General features: G+C 35.5%; 1 protein-coding gene across 5 annotated transcripts in view; it reads left to right on the top strand.

Moving 5' to 3' along the window:
- Positions 1-20,160, top strand: part of TTC17 (tetratricopeptide repeat domain 17) — a gene marked incomplete at its 3' end in the record, with an annotated part of 94,432 nt that overhangs the window by 27,470 nt on the left and 46,802 nt on the right. For 3 of the 5 annotated variants that reach the window (XM_084246089.1, XM_084246088.1, XM_084246087.1), the window contains 11 exons: positions 165-274; positions 1,347-1,491; positions 1,896-2,035; positions 3,440-3,600; positions 5,013-5,125; positions 6,984-7,130; positions 8,470-8,585; positions 8,741-8,906; positions 9,990-10,067; positions 10,203-10,427; positions 15,048-15,234. In XM_084246089.1, coding sequence (XP_084102215.1) covers positions 165-274; positions 1,347-1,491; positions 1,896-2,035; positions 3,440-3,600; positions 5,013-5,125; positions 6,984-7,130; positions 8,470-8,585; positions 8,741-8,906; positions 9,990-10,067; positions 10,203-10,427; positions 15,048-15,234 — 1,588 coding nt within the window. The remainder of the gene's footprint in view (positions 1-164; positions 275-1,346; positions 1,492-1,895; positions 2,036-3,439; positions 3,601-5,012; positions 5,126-6,983; positions 7,131-8,469; positions 8,586-8,740; positions 8,907-9,989; positions 10,068-10,202; positions 10,428-15,047; positions 15,235-20,160) is intronic. The other 2 variants (XM_084246090.1, XM_084246091.1) reach the window with 2 other exon arrangements.

The raw sequence follows: 20,160 nt of genomic DNA, 5'->3' as shown, positions 1-20,160 counted from the left end.
TGCCATGTGTAGTTTGTCCTCTGCCTAACCACTGCTACAGTTAGTCTTGCTTCTCTTCTTCTGGAATTTCAGAAGGGACAGAGTAGTAAAGTAGCTCATTTTGAACATTCTAAGTTAAACCACATTGAACTATACTTGATTGATCTCATTTTGTTAATTTCTAGAATTCTTCCTCATGGGTACTGTATAATATGGCTTCATTTTACTGGAGAATAAAGAATGAGCCGTATCAGGTTGTGGAATGTGCCATGCGAGCACTTCACTTCTCTTCCAGGTAAGGTTCCTCCTCTTCTGGGCCTTCTGGCTTTCCACATAGCTCAGGACTGTTACAGTAACAATTCTTAGGAAGTCAATAAGAAAGCATGGCATTGTACTTATACTCTCCTCCATCCTTATTCACAGAAATTAGTCCCATCATAAAAAAATGATGAATTCAGAGGGATAATTGAGTAATATACTTAAGACTTTCATTAAGGAAAAAGTACATAACATGGACATCCTCCAGTTGCTTGAAATATGAATACAAGGACCTCATCTGGAGAAATTATGATAAATTAAAGTTTTTCTAAACAGAAGCCCTAAATATATTTTTAAAATCATAAAATGTTGGCCAGAGTTTATTTTTGTACAAAATTTGTAGCTATCTTATTAAGTACCATGAGTAGTGTAAAAATGAAACATGATTTTCTTAAATTAGTATGTACTTATATCTATACGTATACTCGGAGTTGTATTCCTAACTCAGTAACTTTTTTTTAATAGCCCAGGGGTCGTTTATTTGTATTACACCTGTCATGCCAGGAATCTATAGAACAGGTTCCACCAACTCTGGTTCCTTCCTATTGGTTTTCACCCAAGTGTGCTTCTCTGAGTGGAGCGGACAGGTGCTTCAGCTGAGCCCATACCTTCTTTGCCTTCCTTTACATGTTTCAGGAAGCTATCTTAGCTCTTAGAGTGCTTAACATGCCCAATATAAACATTAATTCTCCTGGCAAGAATCTTGCCCTTTGAATGTTTACAACAATGCTAACTGAATAGACTCTTCCACTGTCGCCATGGTAATATGCCATTTTGATCACTGTCCATCCCCTGGATGTCTACACTATCACTGTTCTCGTTGATTCACAAAGGAGCAGTTGCATGTTTTCTAAAAGGTCTAAAGAACATAGAGCAGGTGCCTGTCCTTTGTGTCGGCCATTTTGGTATTTATTGGAAGAATGTGGTTTTGGTTGAAAGGCCTAAACTCACTAAGCTTGAATTTAAATTTCCCTTGTCAAGTGCTTATGCATAATCATGAAGGACACTTTTCTTTCCTAATATTGATTGTGCCTCTCCTGCTCTTTCAGGCACAATAAGGACATTGCCCTGGTCAACTTGGCAAATGTTCTGCACAGAGCGCATTTCTCCGCCGATGCTGCTGTCGTGGTCCATGCAGCTCTGGATGACAGTGACTTCTTCACCAGCTATTACACTCTGGGAAATATATATGCAGTAAATGCAACTTTTTGTTTTAATGAGTCAAACCAGTTGCTATTTATCTTCCTCTTTTGGTCTGAAAGAGAATGAGAAAGAAGGAATTCGGGGGAAAGATAACCTCAACACGATAATATGTCTTAATTGACCTAATCTCTTGACAAAGAAATAAATTAATAGGAGTATTAAATTTCTACAGCATATACCTCTTATGATAGCAGCATCTTCCAACTAAGCCATCCTGTATAATATGCATGCCTTCATATCATGGAAATTTGTCCACAGTCAAAATAATGTTGAGTGCAAAGTAAGCTGTAGATGTCACCTCATAAGCCATTAGGGGGTTGGACAGATGTAACCAGGCTGTGGCTAACGTTTTCCCCCCTGTGTGTATATGTGTGTGTTTGTTTTTGTCTCTTCAGATGCTTGGGGAGTATAACCACTCAGTGCTCTGTTACGACCATGCTTTACAGGCCAAACCTGGGTTTGAGCAAGCTATAAAGAGGAAGCATGCCGTGCTATGTCAGCAAAAACTCGAGCAGAAATTGGAAGCTCAACATAGGTAATAGGGAAAAAAATGTCACTGCGGCACTAGCACCATCAAATCTTAGACTAGACCTTTGTAGGGTGATGATCAGTTCTGATTTCTTCCTTAGAATTAAGAAAAGCACCCCTTCATTATTGCCTGTTGACTCCCTTTTCTCCAAATCCAGGAGGTTTAGCACAATTTAGTGACACTGTAGGGGAATCTCTTTAAAAGCCTGGATTCCAGAAACTAGAGAATGTTTGCAGTAAATGCTGTCATTTAGCTCTTTAAAATTTTGACCATTGATTACTTTTATGATTCAACTGGAGTGGGGGAAAGGGTGCTGTCAGATATTCATGCTATTGATTACATTTCTCTTTACGTACAACGAATCAGTAAAATTTCCGGCACAAGATATTTCATCTTTATGCCTTTTGACTCCTGCAGTTGGCCTATTATGTCAGTTAAGTGACATTATTTGAGAGACATTATTTGGCCCACATTGACGCAGTAATGGAATTGTGTTGTACTTGGTTCTTGAAGTATGCGTCATAAGAAAATATATTGATATTTCCTTCTGTGAATAAGGCCAGTTAAGAAACTTCACACAACTCAGAAGTGAATTGCTCATAGAATTAGCCTTCATGTTTCGAGTATGCTTTGATTATTTGAGCTTTAAATGGAGATTTGGAACTCATTCAACTTTGTATTTGCTTGTTTCCCAATCTGTCCATAACATAAAATGAAAAGTTTTGATCAGTTATACCTGATCAAAACTTGCCTGGCTAAACTTCTTTTGATATTGACCGCTTAAGAATTTTTTGATTCTCTCTTTTGTACTCTGTACAGATTGCAAATCTCCATGTGTTATAGTATACAGGCAATAATGATTTTTGTAGGTAAATGTAATCAAGCAGATGATTTATTGATATCAAGTAGTAGAGAACATTCCTTTTTATGCAGAGTTTCTATGGTTTTTCCCAAAATCTAGACTGAGAAAGCAAGGCACTATGTTCCTTATTCTTAACGTTGTCTTTAGACAGAATCAGAGGGAAAGGTGGAAAAAAAGTCTCTAGAAAGGCTTTGAATGTCAGTAGAACTAAAGCAAACTTTGTGGAGGGAAGTAGAGTTGTTAAATGTGTAGTTTTAAAGTATGTTGTTATTTCTCTTTTTTGACACTGAAAAGTCCAACACATCATTTAAGTCAAGATATATATAATTTGGGAGAATTTTGCCCCCAGGTTTTAATAAAACAATAGCATTTATTTAATCCTGTCATTCTTGAACTTGTGGTACAGTGGCTGTATGTTAAAAGGGGAAAACCTAGCAATTTTATTACCGAGAGCCAGAAAATTAGACATATAAGTGGTTTTAAAAATTCCTAATTGTAAAGCTCTGTAACTTTTTCCTGGTATTAAAATAAAAAAAAAAAATGTTAAGATCCCTCCAGCGAACACTGAATGAGTTGAAAGAATATCAAAAGCAACATGACCACTACCTGAGACAGCAGGAGATCCTAGAAAAACATAAGCTGATTCAGGAGGAACAAATCTTAAGAAATATCATCCATGAGACACAAATGGCAAAAGAGGCACAATTAGGTATGTATTCATCCCAAGTAATTGGAGCCAGTCAAACACTTTTGGCATGCTTACTTTCATAACTTTCTTGTAACCATAAAGTGGTGTAAACTTGTGCTTATGACTTCCCTCAATCGTAAAATCTAGAGTCTTCGCAGTGGGTATGCCAGCAGGCCTGGGGAGCTGGCTTGGTCCCTCTTGCTTTTTTAAATTCACATTTTAAAGTAAAAACCAAAGCTTAAAAAATAAGATCATCCTAGGAGTCTCGCCAGCTGTGTTTACCCTCTGTGGCCTGTATTGTTGCTTCTCCAACTTTAATATGCACACCAGTCTCCTGGAGATCTTGTTAAAATGTAGATTCTGATTCAGTGGGCCTAGGGTGGCACCTGAGATTCTGCCTTTCTAACAATCTCCCATTTAAAGTCTGATCTAAAAACACACAGTGAGGAATGCAGCCCTGCACAACTGGCACAGGCCAGGTACCCTAGAAACAAAACACCCAGACACTTCAGCCAACACTGGTAATATGGCTAAAATTCCCTTTTGTTTTTTTAATCCCTTAAAAATGAACACTTTGTTTTAGAAGTAAGATTTTAGGCTGGAATATGTCTCAGGCAGGAATTCTTAACCAGGCTCATGGGTTAATTTTAGGGACTTTCAAAATCCCAAAATTATATGCAGAATTTGGCATATGTATAGTTTGTTTTTGTTTTTGTAGGAAGAGGGTATATGGCTTTTATTAAAATCTCTTACAGTCTGTGTAACCCAAAAATAGAACCACTGCTCTGGAGAAAGTTATTGTCACCAAAGATTAGTGATTTGGTTATATACATAATGTTTCTTTTCTGATTAAACCTGAAATTGCCGAACCTTTGACAAGTTGGCATCAGAGAATAAATTCATAGACTCCCTTAAGTTACACCCGTGTCCTTTGATGCATACATGAATCTGGAAAGCTTGAATCTTCACTGTGACCATGGTCTGTCTTAAAATGCACCTAACAAGTTTTCTTTGCTATTTTGAGTGTAAAGAGTGTGTTTAGTCCTTGGGATTATTTACTGCTCAGTCTGTGCTGAAATGCAGCCATGTTTCTTATTTACACATTTGAAACAAATATGGTATATATAAAGCAAGTACTCTCTAGAGAGATAGCTAAAGTCTGTTAAAATTATGTAACCAGTAGATATCGCAATCAGAATGTTATTGCCAGAACATACCTCATTGATTTTCTAGTATCCCCTTTGTTTAATAGGTGGAGAAACTGAGGTTTCTTTAGAATGATTTGATTTCTTTAATCATTAATGAAAACTCACTTGTTTAAGTGCCCCTGTGTAAATATTCTGCCAGGCTCTGAAGAATATAGTTGAAACTAAGAAAATCTTGTTGGCATCAGTGTTCTTTCTTAACAATTGTAATTTCCATTCTTATTCCAGGGAATCATCAGATATGCCGTCTGGTCAACCAGCAGCATAGTTTACATTGCCAGTGGGACCAACCTGTGCGCTACCATCGTGGTGATATCTTTGAAAATGTGGACTATGTTCAGGTTTTTTTCTTAGTCTCTTCCAGTTTTCACAAACTTCCACATGTCTCAGAATAGTAACACTTTTCTTTGCTTGATTCTTTGTATATTTGAATTCTAAAATATGTGACTGTCATTTAAGGTTTTAAATACCTGTTATAAAGTCAGATTTCATAGAGTGCACTCAGTTACTCCATGAATGGCATTATTTTTTCCCAGGGTACTCTCTGTATGTGTGTATTCAAATGTATTTCATTCTGTTCTTTACCATGAGAGCTAGAATTGCACTGTTATCACTATTTAGCACAAAGCCTGCATCCATCCCCTTAAAATTTAAAATTGGGGAGAGTAGCAATGCTCTTTCTTGAAGTCATCAGTCCATATATGTTGCCTCAACCAAAAACACCATCAAAATGATCATTGTCAGCAGAAAACATGTATTAAGCACCAAGGTGAGCATGTTTTTTGTTTTTGAATCTGTATGTATGCACACATGTGCATGTACATATACACAAACATTTTCTCTTTCACACACACAGACATACATACAAACCTGGGGTGTCTACTTGGGAAAAAATAATATTTAAATATAATGATACCAAATAGCACCGACTTGGTGTTGATATAGTCAGTAAGCACAACCAGCATTCCATCTGTCATCCAAAAGGACATTGGAAATAAGGTAACCCATTATACCCTTAAGCATAAACACAGAAATTTCCAAAGGTAATCAGTTAAAATAATTGAGAGATCAGGATAGCTTCTATAGGAGAAAAAAAAAATCATAAAAAATTAGAACTCTTTAGTGTGAAAACACTCAGACTGCATTCGAAAGAGTAAGAAGCCAAACTTCAGAGAACAGTTAGGAGGGTAGTAATAGAGACCAAAAGCTTCCTATGATTCTTATGAACCATCTCCAGCAATATCCCATGGTTAGTTTACAAGAAGCTTAAGGAGGATCAGACTGGCACCCACTGGCACCCACTGGGATCTTTGACTTATATCCAAGCATTTTAAGGTGAAAAAGAGACAGTGTAGAAATGAAATAGACTGAAACTTGTTGTAACATTTGGACATCATTATGCTCTCAAGACAGACCACTTGGAAGATTGCCTCGCACTGGGGTAGTTCCCAGTATTCTATCTCCATAAACCATATCTCCACTGGAGAGTGGAGGAATCCATTCCTATTCATAAATGCATAAAACTACAAGTTCACCATATTCTTCCTTTTTTCTCGTGTGTCTCCTATTGTCTCCCATCCTGTTCCATCTCCTTATCTAACTAGGTTAAACAAGATAAAATACATAAAGCAGTTAGATAAAATAAATAAACAAGAGCTCTGGTATCTTGTGAAAATACCAAGCATTGTTTCACCTTGGTTTGAAGAAAGTCTGTATGCCTGTGATCTCCTAGTTTCTCCTTTCACTTCTGAAGCTTTTATTTAGAACTGATTTGACAGTAGTCTATATAATGCCTAAATGTCAGCTATATTAATCCTTAAGTTCCCTTGCTTCCACCCACAACACACTAATTTTATGGTGATTATTTTAGCCTACATAGGGGAAGGGAGTAATGAGCCAAACTTCTAAAGCAGCTAATCATTACACTTAAACTCAATCATAGGAAACAAATACAGAACAAGAAAACAACCCATGCCATGTCTCTCATTCACCAATGGCAAAGCTGACTGAAGTTTGCTAACTGTGCTTTATCTGTGTGAAAATGCGGTGGTGGCATCGGAGGATTAAATTGCCTCATTACCAACTTACTTTCTGACTTCCTGCCAATTTTGAGTATTCACTAACATTGTTGGAGTTGAGTCAAATCTTAGTCACTACTCCTTTTCTTCTTCCAATTTGACTGAACTTTTCGTTTTTTAGTTTGGTGAGGATTCATCAACCTCCAGTATGATGTCTGTCAACTTTGATGTTCAGGCAAATCAGAGTGATGTCAGTGACTTGGTCAAGTCTTCTCCCGTAGCCCATTCTATCCTCTGGATCTGGGGCAGGGATTCTGACGCATACAGGGTAAGTGAATAGAGGATAAAGAAGGAGTTTTCTCACATAGACAAGAGCTCTTAAAGTAGCGACCTTCAACATCACTGATTAACGTGACTCCTAAGTCTGTTCTACTTAGTTCAGCAAACATGTATTAAACTTCTATTAAATGGAAGGCGTTCTACTGGGTAGTAGATAAGCAACAAAGGGTCTGCCTTGAGTTATTCCTTCCAATCAGGTAGAGGCGATATGAACCCTAACAAGTTTCTAAACTTGACTTCAGTCTATGCTTGTGTATATTTCATGTGTTTAATCATCATTCTTTCATTGACTTCCCAACTGTACTGTGCTGCTACTAGGAATTTAGTATACAAGTCCCTGGTAAACAAGCTAATAAATGCACATTTCTGGGCTCACTGAGAAATAATGGTATGCTAGTCAATAGGTATGAGGACACAGATCATGTATTTTTATTCACTATTAAACTTTTATAATTTAATCAAGTTTTTATCTTGCAGAATGAATACAGGCATTTAAGTTTCATTATATGTAATATATTGGGTGATTGGGAAAGTCATGACATATTTTTTCTATTTTTCAAGCAAAAATGCATCGTGACTTTTCCAACAACCCAATAAATTCCCCAGCGTTTTGTACCTTAAGCTTAAGGGATATAAGTTTAGTAAGCCTCTTGTATGTGTTATTTACATTTATAAATATGGACATTTTACAAATCAAGAAACAATTGTTAAATTTTGGCATTGGCAAAGAGAGGGTCTTCATTTAGGAAAGGTAGTTTTCCATATCAGTTTTAGAAACATGTATGCTTTCAGGTGCAGATCACAGACTTTACCTTAAATTGGCATAAACAAAAGAAAATTTGCCACCTCTCACAGGAAATCCAGGGAGAGGCAAATGGCAGGTTTGCTTGGTTCCATAGCCCATTTTTTTTTCCTTTTCTTCAGTCTGCCACTTACAGTATTGGTTTCATCTAAAAGTACATCTTCCTCATGGTCAGAAGGTGACAACCAGCAGCAACTGGAGCAACATGGTTTTTATTCCTATGTAACAGAGACTGAGACTGATTTTTTTCCCCAGAGCCCTAAACTAGCCTCTCCTGGTGTCTTGACACAACTGGCTTGGGCCTGTCCTACCGTTTAAAGTCTGTAATGAAGCAGGTAGAATTACCGACTTGGACTAATAGTTTTGCAGAAAGAATATTAAAAGAAAGAATATTAGAGAACCTGCAGTGTCTACATTTGTCTTAAAATCCTAAATTGTTCTGTTATCTTAATATACTTACATTCTTTTAAAAGTTCATTTAGCTTGTTGAAATATTTAATCCAAAGAAATTTTCTTTCTCTGTTAGGACAAACAGCATATTTTGTGGCCTAAAAGAGCAGATTGTGCAGAAAGCTACCCTAGAGTCCCTGTTGGTGGGGAATTGCCAACTTATTTTCTGCCTCCAGAAAACAAAGGACTCAGGCAAGTGCTGATGGATTTGGAAAAACACTTGATTCTGCTTGATTGTCAACTGGCGGTCTTTGAGAACACCAGGCTTGGACTTGAAAGGTTAAGTCTTAATCTTGAAGTCACCCTGACTTTGAAAATATGAATCTTGTTCCTTTTTCTTGTACCAGGATCCACGAACTCAACAGTGATGATTATTCTTCAGAAGAAGAGGGCCAAACCCCTGACTGTTCCATAACTGACTTCAGAAAAAGCCAGACTCTGTCCTACTTAGTCAAAGAATTAGAGGTCCGCATGGATCTGAAAGCCAAAATGCCAGATGACCATGCACGAAAAGTAAGATTCGCTTAGGCTGATATTTAATGTCGTCCATTCACTCACACGCCTCTTGGATGGAACAAAAATTAGATAGAAGGCAGTTGTTGAGCTTTAAGTTTATAAAAATGCAGGATAGGATTAAAGAATGTCACTGAGAAGTCTGCCATTCCATTGAAAGCATGCCAGGAGGGTGTTCCTTGGCTCTCTGTTTACATAGACCCCTGGGCTCACATCTGCCTTGCCTAAACCACATCACCAAGCTTCCAGAAGTTTGGATAAGTTGGATGTTTGGAAGTTTTCTTTCACTGGCCTTGTCAAACCTGCTTTGGCCTTTTATAAGATCGTTAGGACTCTATGAATTTGATAACCATTTTGCAAACATTGTGAATAAATTGTTAGACTGTCTTCTTTCATTCCTACTAGGATCTGTTCCTCTCAGGAAATTTTTATTATATACTAAGTATAAATTCTATCATAGATACCATTTCAAGGAGACCGATGAGGAAAAAAATGACCATTTTGCAGAGAAAACATGCCATCACAATAAGATTGTTTACGACATTTTAAGACTAAACTGTTGTTGCTGAACGTTCAAAAAGCATTTCCTGTGGCAGAAAACATTGTGTTCCAGGCACTGTTTGGAGTGCTAGGAATACAAAGATATATAGACCATAATTCCCACATTAGAGTCACTCACAGTTACTTAAATGCTACAAGATCATAAACTAGATTGAGGAGCTGGTGGCTTTCCATCTAGGAAAAGACATATTTTTACCCCATCAGGTATTGCATGTCTTTTGAGTCATTTCTCTTGGATTCTGGATGGTTAGGCTAAATTTAATGAGAGTTTCATAAATCACCTGGATATGTGTATGGGGGTATATATATCTTTCAACTTTTTAATTAAAGGTGTCTTAAGACATACATGTAAGCAAGTTAACACCTATTGATATATTGATGACCTCATGTTACATACATGATTATAAATATCTGTTCATATTAGCTCTTCCTGAGGAGCGTAGAGACTACTTTGTAGAATTTTTTTTCAAAAGTCTTTCTTGTTATTTTTAATGGCATTAATCTTCATTTTGATGTTTTCAGATTTTGCTTTCCCGTATTAATAACTATACTATTCCAGAAGAAGAAATCGGGTCTTTCTTATTTCATGCTATTAACAAGGTGAGTCATCTACTTCAGATATTTGAAATTTGAAAACTTACTAATTGTAATAAAAGTTTAAAAATATGTATTAAAAATCGTGTTTAGAACAAGTATTGTAATCTTTTACTAACTAAAGTGTTTGGATTTTTTCAGCCAAATGCTCCTGTCTGGCTGATTCTCAATGAAGCTGGACTCTACTGGAGAGCAGTAGGAAACAGCACCTTTGCTATTGCTTGTCTTCAGAGGGCTCTGAATTTGGCTCCACTTCAATACCAGGACGTTCCTCTTGTTAACTTGGCCAACCTTTTGATTCACTATGGTCTTCATCTTGATGCCACTAAGCTGCTACTTCAAGCTCTGGCCATCAATAGCTCTGAGGTGAGGCTTTATGTTTCTTTGTAGCTCCATATTGTACACCAGGCAGCTCAGATTCAGAGTACCATGTGTGGTTTTTTTCCTAGGGAAGGCATAGAAAATCTCATCCTTTGTTTTTCAGAGTAGAATTTGCATGTTTTAAAAGAGAGCATGAAAAAGATTTGGTATTGTTTTAATTTTGATGTGTTACTTTAAATGAGTAAAATCTACAATTCTATTGCTATTTTTTTTAGGAAGTTAAACTAGAATGACATAGCTGCTAAAAACAGACTCAATTTTTTGTGTCAGTCTGCAACCTCTGTTCTTTCTCTGTTCTACTCATGACAGCATACATGGTGCTTAATACTACACTGTTTTACAACTTCATAGATAACTTTATACTAACTAAGCCAGAGCACAGTTTAAAGATTGTTTTGACAACACTCGACTGATAATCATGCCATGAACTTCCCACTTGCAGCCCTTAGACTTAGGTCACTATTTGGTAATTAAATTGCTCTATTTCATGTTTTCTAAGATACCACTTCTTTTTTTTCTTTCACACTTTAACATCTCTGAAGTCAGGTTGTTACAATTGATGACCTTTAAGGTTTAATGCTATAGTTATAAAGATGTAAGTAAATTGCTTTTGTGCCTAGTAACTAAATGTTTGTGTTTCATGCTCAAAAAAACTTTTTAAAAGAAGTGTGCCCAAATGCTTTATTTGTGGCATCCCAAAACTAATTTTTTTAAGTATGAAAAGAGAGTATTATATGAGTAATATTAAGAGTTCACTTTGAAATACAAAAAGCTTATAACTGGATTTTAAGTAAAAGTTTACAATTTTTATACAATAGCCCAAGTTGCCAAAGAAGTGCATCAGATATTTATCAAGCACTCACTTTGTGCTGTGTGTGGGAACAGATGCTTTATATGGGTTGTGATAGTGGACACCCAAGTGGCAGGTTCAGCACAACTGTGTTTCCCTTCATATTTCTCATGCTTTGCTTTCTATTGCCACCAGCAAGAGAATTTGGCAGTGGTCTTCTGGAGGAAAAAGAGCTTTTTTAAAGATTAGTTGCCTTTATGTGAAAATTAGGCTGAAATTTTTTTCAGAAATTTATTGATTTACTCTTGTTTACCTAAGTATGTAATTTGGTGTACAACTTCCTATCTCCGTAAGTGTGTGTGCTTCACTCACCCTCCACCAAAGCTCTGTGTCAATGCCCTTATCCCCTTTTTACCCCTTCCTCCCTGCCTTTTCCTCTGGTAGCCACAATATTTTATAGTCTAAGAGTTATTTTTGCTGTGTTGTTTCTTTTCTTTGGTTATTTGGTCAGCAAATGAGTGAAATTGTTTAGTAATGGTCTTTCACTTTCTGGCTTACCTCACTTAGCATAATTATCTTAAGATCCACCCATTTTGTCCCAAAAGGCTCTATTTCATCTTTTTAATAATTGAGAACATTGCATATATATTCCATAATTCTTTATCCAGTTGTCTGTCAGTGGACTCTTAGGTTAGTTCCATGACTTTTCTGTTGTGAATAATGCTGCTGGCAACATAGGCCTAGAGAAATCTTTTCAAATTAGTGTTTTTGTATTCTTTGGGTAAATATCTAGCAGTGGTATTCTGGATCATACGGTATTTCCTTTCTTTTTGAGGAATCTCCATTCCGTTTTCAATAGAGGTTGGACCTCTCAACATTACCACCAGCAGTGGATGAGTGTTACATTTTCTCTGCAGCCTCGCCAACATTTGTTAATTCTAACCTTTCCAATAGAAGCCATTTTCATAGGGGTGAGGTGATATCTCATTGTGGTTTTCAATTGCATTTCTCTTATGATAAGTAAAGCTGAGCATTTTTTCATGAGCATGTTGGTCATCTGAGTGTTTTCTTTGTAGAAGTGTCTGTATAGGCCTTTTGCTCAATTTTTTGATTGGGTCATTTGTTTTTATTGTGGAGTTGTTTGACTTCTTCATATATATTGAGAATTAACATCTTGTTGGACATGTGATGTACCAATATCTTCTCCAAGTCCTTTTTGTCTTTATGGTGGTTTCTTTCAAGGTACAGAAACTTTTTAATTTGATGTAGCTTCATTTGTTTGTTTTTGCTTTTATTTCCCTTGCTGTTGGAGTTGTATCACCAAATCCATCTCTGCAGTTGATGTCCAAAAGTTATATTGAAAATTTTAGTGGTTTAATACTGTGGTATTGCAACAAGAATAAAAAGATAAAGCAATGGGGCCTCCCCTGGTGGCGCAGCAGTTGAGCGCTGGGCACTGAGGCTGCCCGCAGCCTCTGCAGCAGTGGTTCGATCCCGGGCCACTGGTGAGGGTCCCACATGGCATACAGACCTCTCCTGCCACGCCCACTGCTCCCCTCAGCAGTGTACTTCGGTCCTTCTGCCTGCTCTGCTCTGGCTCTGGTGAATTCTGTCACCCTCCCGTGCTTCTGACTGTACCCAGTGCTTGTATAAATAAATAAATAAATCTTAAAAAAAAAAAAAAAGATAAAGCAGTGGGATATCGGTAGATATTCCCAAATACACCCCATCCCTTCTGTCCACATTTGGAAGTATTTCCTTGAAAGTTTTCCTTCTATGAAAATATTTTAGTGTTGCAACTCTACTATACCAGTAAGTTTTAAATCTTACTATATATAAAGAAATTTTTATACATAGCTTTTACAGCCTTCAATTTAAATGCTTATAGGAAGTTTTGATGAATTAATATATTTCAACCTACTCCTCTGTTGTTGGATATTTAGGTTGCCAAAAGTGCTTAGCTATTTCTCAGTGATGGTTTTCTGTATAAGACCTTCCTGTAGTCCAGATAAATTATCTTTAGAAAGATTGCTGGCAGTAGAATTAAGCAGGAATGAGAATGAATCTTTTGATGACTGTTATAAAATGCCAAACAATTCTGTGTGTGTGTGTGTGTGTGTGTGTGTGTATTGTCATACTCAAGGTCTAAAAATATTTGTTTAATCTGTATCTTCACCAAAATTGATCAGTTAAAATAACTGCTAACTTTTATAGATTGCTAACCAGAGCCAGGCACCATCCTAAGCACTTTACAAGTAATAACTTATGTAGTCCTCACAATAACCCTATGAAATAGGATTTACCCATTTGATTGATAAAGACACTTAAAGAGGCTTGCTGAAAGTCATTGAGATTGGATTCGGACTTAGGGAATCTGGCCACAGAGCTCACACTGTTCAGCTGTGTTACAGCACCTCTGAATTGACATTTGTAAAACAAGTTTACTTTTAAAAATGGCACTACTCTTTATCCTTGAAGTAAGGACTTTTTAAGTAAAAAACCTATATATACATTTTTTCTGGTTTTCTTAGAATTTATTTTATACAAATTCTCTAGACAATAGCCTTTAATTCCATGTTATGTCAAAAGATCTTCTCTCTTTTGTCTTTTTATCTTAGTTTTTAAAAGTTACCTTTAAGTTTAACCCTCTTTTCCCTTCTGACTTCTGTTACTAGAATTAAAGTAGCCTCATAAGACGTCTGAAAATAATTACTTCTGTTCTTGTTTTTGTGGCTTATGTTTAAATAGTTGCCTCTCAAATATACAAAATTGTACTTTTGTACTTTTCCTATGTTGTCTTCTCATTGTTTTAGATTTTACATTTATGTCTATGATCCATTTGAAGTTAAATTTTCTTAGTAATGGGAGGTAGGGATCAAAGTTCTATCCAAATAGCTATCCAGTCATTCCAGCACAGTGACTTGGCAATACCATCCTTTCCCCATTAAATCGCTTCTCACTGTTGCTTTGAACTTCAGACTTCTTTATCCAAGAATATGTCTACTTGGATGTATAAAACACTCTAATACTAAAGGCCAAAAACTAAACTCCTTAATGTTATTCCAGTTTGTTCTTCTCAGTCTTTCCCATTGTTCTGCTCAGTCTTCCCCTACTAGTCAATCTAGTAGCTCAGGGCAAAACTTCAGAACCATCCTTTGATACCTTCCTTTTCTCAGGTCAAACTTGATCTGTTAGCTAATGATGGTGATTCTAGTTTCAAAATACACCAGCTTTCCACTATTTATACCATCTCTACTGCTATCTGATCCAACCACCATTCACTTTTATTTGGATTATTTCAATAACCTTACTCATTTCTCTGCTTTTTGCCTTTGTCCCCCTAAAGTCTGTTTAAAATACAGCAACCAGTAAGATCCTTGTAAAAAGTCAGATATTGCCATTTGTCTGGTCAGATCTCTGCAGTGACTTGTCAGGTAACTCACAGTGAAAGACAAGAATTTGTAGTGGTATAGAAGGACCCACGTGGCCATGGTACATTTCTGACCTCATCTCCATGAAATCACCCTTTTATTCATTCATGCTAGCCTCACTTGCCTCCTTGCAAGCCCTTAAATATGCAAGTGTACATTATACATTTTATGTATTTTTCATCATTGTTTAAAAAAATTAAAAATAGATTTATATCTGTTTTGCAGTTTAGAATTGGCATATGTAAATAAAATGGACAGTTAGCCATAACTTCTCTGGAGTAATCAAAAACAACCAAGAGACATATACAGTAATGGCTTTTAAATTCTAAAAAAAATAATAATTAACATTTTGCTTTTTTTTTTTTTTTTTTTTTTTCTTTTCAGCCCCTGACCTTTTTGAGCTTGGGAAATGCTTACCTTGCTCTGAAGAATATCAGTGGGGCACTTGAGGCCTTTAGACAGGCTTTGAAATTAACAACCAAATGCCCAGAGTGTGAAAACAGCCTGAAGTTGATTCGCTGTATGCAGTTTTATCCTTTTCTGTACAACATCACCTCTTCTGTTTGCAGTGGTAAGCAGCTATTAAATGCTGTCAAAATAATGAGCTCAACCAAGATTCCTCTCTGATCCACAGAACGCAGAAAATGAATTTCTCAGTCTTCCCCAAGGATTTTAAATAATAAGTATAATTCTTAATATAAGACAAAGAAATTAATTCATTACTTCCTATATAGATGTCTTTAGTTATTAGACTTAATTCTCTCCCAGAACACTCATTAAGAGAAAATATGTACAATTGGACTGAAGAAGTGTGAGATTTATTTTTTTTTTCTCCTTAAAATCTTTGGTGTTTTATAATGACTGATATTAATGGTAAAGGATATTTTTTTTCTGCCCATGAAGTCAAACGGTAATGAAATTTGAGGCAGTTTTTCTGTGCTTGTTTACCAAAATACAGCACCTTACCTTTCAGTGAAAGTGATCCAGACCTTTTCTTCACCTTTAAAAACAGTCAGCTGACATTAAATGGTTTCTCTCAGCTGCCTTCTACTTTCTGCCACAGCCAGGGGTATATATGCATGTGCTTAAGTGTATCAACCTGAGTCAAAAAACAGTTAAGTTCATATCTAAACTTTTGTGGATTCCTCAACTAGAACTGTCTTCTCTAAGAGTTCCAAGACGTTTGGTTATTTACTTACTTGCTACAAGAAAAAAATGAGTTTGACTTGAATTATGAGAGGTGCAACTTACATATGTGTGGATCCTCAGTAGAGCACACAGTGTTAATGTTAGAACAAGATTATAACGTTCAAGCAGAGAGCTGCAAGTCCAACCCTGCACCTCAGATACTGGAAAACAAAACTGACGCTAACTTGCTTAAGCGAGAATCGTTAGTAGATTTAGTACCAAAAACTGTTTTTCCTGATTGACTGCTACTAGCTCACCTTACAACTTAAATGGAATAACAGAAAGTAGTCCTTACATTTTTAAAAATCAGAGTCCAGCATTTTAGTGAAGAAATCAAAATCTCTCAGCAACAGCATTCATGCAAAAACTCTAGCTTAGACTGTGCTAAACAGTTTGCACAGTCTAAGCTAGAGTTTTTGCACGAATGCTGTGGCCTGAGATAGTATTCTAGCAAGGCAGTGGAGGCTGGGAGCAACCAGTGCAAGAGCCCCACAGACTCATGTTTGCAGCCCAGCTCTGCCCTCACTGCCCTTCCAGTCCCAGAAAGTGTCCATAAAATGAAAGACAAATCTATCTCATATATTTGTTGGGAGGGTTAATGAGATCCTTATCACACAGTAGGTGTTGAGTAAAAATAAGCCATTAGAAATTCATAATGAATACAAAATACTCAAACTATATGGTGCTAAGTCTTATGGGTCTTTATCTTCTTACTTAATTCTAGAAGGTATGTTGTGTTCTTTAATTTTTGTAACGTCTATAAAGATAGCCTTTTTAAACAGGATTTTCTTTTTTTTTGCAACAAGCTGCTTATACTGGTAGAGTCTTTTAATTTCTCTACCTATTGTCATCTCCCTCACCTCTCCTGATTTCTTTGTTATTGGAAAGAAGAGTTTTGTATGTATATAGTACCCCCTTTCTACAATGCCTTTCCCATAGTATTATTTTACATGTTTTTGCTTAGTGTTTCAGTTTTTTGAAATTTATCCTTATTTTGTGTCACTCATGTCAAGAGAGGAAATTCCGTTGTCTTGATTTTTCCTCCAGAGCTTAACTTCAAATAGTGTAGGAAATTAGTAATTTGAAGCAGATCTTTCTTAAAGTCATAGTATATGAAGCCCACAATGTCCCAAAAATTACTGGTTCTGATACAATGAAAGGAAATAATTTGACTTTTACCTCTTTCAGAGAAAGCTCATTGATAATACAAACATTTGACCTTTTTATTTTGTAATTAACTAGTTTAGCAAAAAATCTGATGTCTACAAACCCTTCAATAAGTACTAGTACCTCCTAATGGAAATGCATGCTATAGCATTTTCTGGGTTTACAATGTCATTGACAGTACTGAGATAATTTCAATATTGAATCTTTCTTTGACCATGTTTTTGCATTATTTATTTCCACAATAATCTTGTTTATTCACAGTTAACTTTGCTGAGTTCCAGCTTTGAAAGCTGACACTTGAAGGAAACAAACACCTCTATTGAAACCATGAGTTTATATTTGAAAACTAAGCAATTGCATCTACTCCAGTTTTCTCTCAGCTTTACTAAACAGTTGATGAAAACAAAAAGACAAAAACTTGTGAATAATGATTAACATTCTATACCATCAAGATCAAAACTACTTTGGAAAATCTTTTTAAAATAATTTTTCTGACCGCTATTACTGATCATCCACAAATTATTTTCTTTAAAGATCCATATTAGTAACTACGTTTATAGCAACCATAACATATGTCTTGGGTGATAGGAACTTAATGATAATAAAAAATTTCATGATGTTTCATATATAAGCATAGAATTTTTTTCACACAGATTTTCAGTTTATGTTTTTTGGAATAGCTACACAGGTAATATATTCCTTTACCTTTGAATACTGATTTGATCAGCCTAAGAACTTTATTCACAAAATTTTCCTACTTGTAAAGTTTATAACTAAAAAAAGGGGTGTCAGAATTCTTTATCTGTAAATTTTCCCAAACTTTTACTAATCTGGAAATAATTTTATTGACTGCCATTTGTTAGGTGCATATTTTCTTCTAGCAGCTGTTTATTATCATCATCTATGTACTTTGAATAATATTTAATAAATTCTTTTATTTTATTGCCACCACAATTTCAAGGATGCTGGAAAGGAAAACTTTATAGGTTGACTTTTTTTAAGTGTCCAGTCTTGAGTCTAATAATCTTATTGGAGAAACTAGTGCTTCATTTTGATTCAATATTGTGTTTTGGCTGTTTTGAAATGCTATTTTTCCACAACTTGGCATTTTGCAATTTGATTTAACTTAAATAGAACTGACTGGGTCTCTTTAACAAACTTGCTTTTCACTAATGGCATACTTGACAGCTTTTAAAGTAAAATGGATCTATTAAATAAATGTATAATACTTTTTGAGTATAAGCAAGGTTTCTTAAGTGTTCAGCACTAAAAAGAAAGGGGAAAAAGAAAAAGAAAGGGGAAAAAGCTAACAGAATAAACTTCATGAAACAATAATAATTATCTGTTGTGATCAAAACCTGAAAATACTAATCTCTAATATTCATGATAGTGAAATTTATAAGCATTTATTATACAAAAATATTTTCTAACACATTCATCCTTCACCTTCACTATTTGGAAATTAAAAAATTTTATCTGGCATAGATATTTTTGACTACTTAAACATCTATATTGTCTGTCTATTATGTCTCTCATAAATATAATTATACATTATTTTTAGTATTTTTTTCTTCATTGAGGTAACATTGGTTTACAGTACTGTATATGATTCAGATGTATGTCACCACACAACGCCTACCACCAAGGCATCCCTACTCCTCTATCATAATCTATTGTGCCCTCTCCATTCAGTATTATTTTTCTTATATTAGAAAAAAAATAAGAAAAATAGTAAGCTTTATATTTGTGAAATTTCATTTACATGAGATGCTTATAGGTATGCTGCTAACAGTGGGGTTGATATTTACCAAATGTATTTAAGCTATCAAACCCAGAATTTCTGAACACTGGCCTTAATTCACTGAGATACATCCCCACTTAAAAATATTGACCCAGATCTTTAGAAATTGTGAATAAATGTTTTATAGAACTCAGACTTCAATATCTGGGTAGCCTTCATTTTTCTGTTGTTGTTGTTACAGATTTCTCTATAACATGTTTTGAAGCTTTCACCACCACTTAAGAAAAAAATAATTTTCCAAATCATGTAAATTAGCTTTGATGTCAGCTCCAATATGCAGAAGAATTGACCTGTGTTTTTTCACAGTGTTTCTGTATTTATAGTATCTATCACCTAAATCACATCTCCTTTTATAACTTGTTTCATTGTCTCTAGTTTCATTTTACTGTCTTCAACCTTATTTTCTGTAGATTTATAATTGTAGGTTAAAACAATTTTACATGAAGTTCAGATTTTGAGAGGGGAGGGGAAAAAACTTGTATATTCTGCTGCCCTCCAGTGGGTTAGCCAGCATATGCTGCCTGCAATTAAGGACCTTTGTTTTATCACATTTTTCATAAGAATTAGTGGATAGCTGCTTTAAAAATATTTATATACAATTATAACTACCCAGTTTTTTGTAGTATTTTTAATAAGTTGCTGCCATTTATTTTCATGAAAAGAATTTAAACTTTGGTTCATTTATAATAGATTTCAAAATTCTGTAAAGCAGGGATATCCTTCAGCAAAGCTAAATGTAACACTCTATATTAATAAATGTCTAGATATATATACATATATATTTTTTTACTGAAAAGAGCTTTATCTTCATCATTTGGCTAGCAAATAATCCTCTGACAAGCTCTTTGTATTAGAGGTGGGGATATGAAAAGTTCTTGTTTTGTGACTCTAGAAAGAAAGGTTATTCACTTAAGTCAAGAGTAGTCCATGGAAGAGCTGAGACTGTTTCTGAGTTCTCTGTCCTCCAAGGCCATTGTGGTTCCCACACATAATTCTTTTATTCCCAAGAAGTCATAAATTATCCTATTGCCATGACTGAAAGAATTCAAATTTGTAGGTTCTTGAGGTATTTTATCAAAGTGGTAAAATCACTACACATTTTATGCCATTCCTCAGGAGAGATTGATACATCCCCGTATAAAACATGGGTCTTATCATGTTAGTTATAGTAAATCCTAAAAGCACACCTGAAATGATCTCTTCTTTACTTTAGCGTGTCCCCTTGGTCTCTTCCGAATTTTGCATCGCTAGATTGCCACACAGCCTTGCACCCACACCGGCCCTGTTGGCCACATTTGTGTAAGCGCAGCAGCTAACATTTATCTCTTGAGAGTCTCAGCA

The sequence above is a fragment of the Talpa europaea genome (genome assembly GCF_964194135.1).
Source record: "Talpa europaea genome assembly, chromosome: 1".
Lineage (NCBI taxonomy): Eukaryota > Metazoa > Chordata > Mammalia > Eulipotyphla > Talpidae > Talpa > Talpa europaea.
This window is presented reverse-complemented; position numbering and strand designations above follow the sequence as displayed.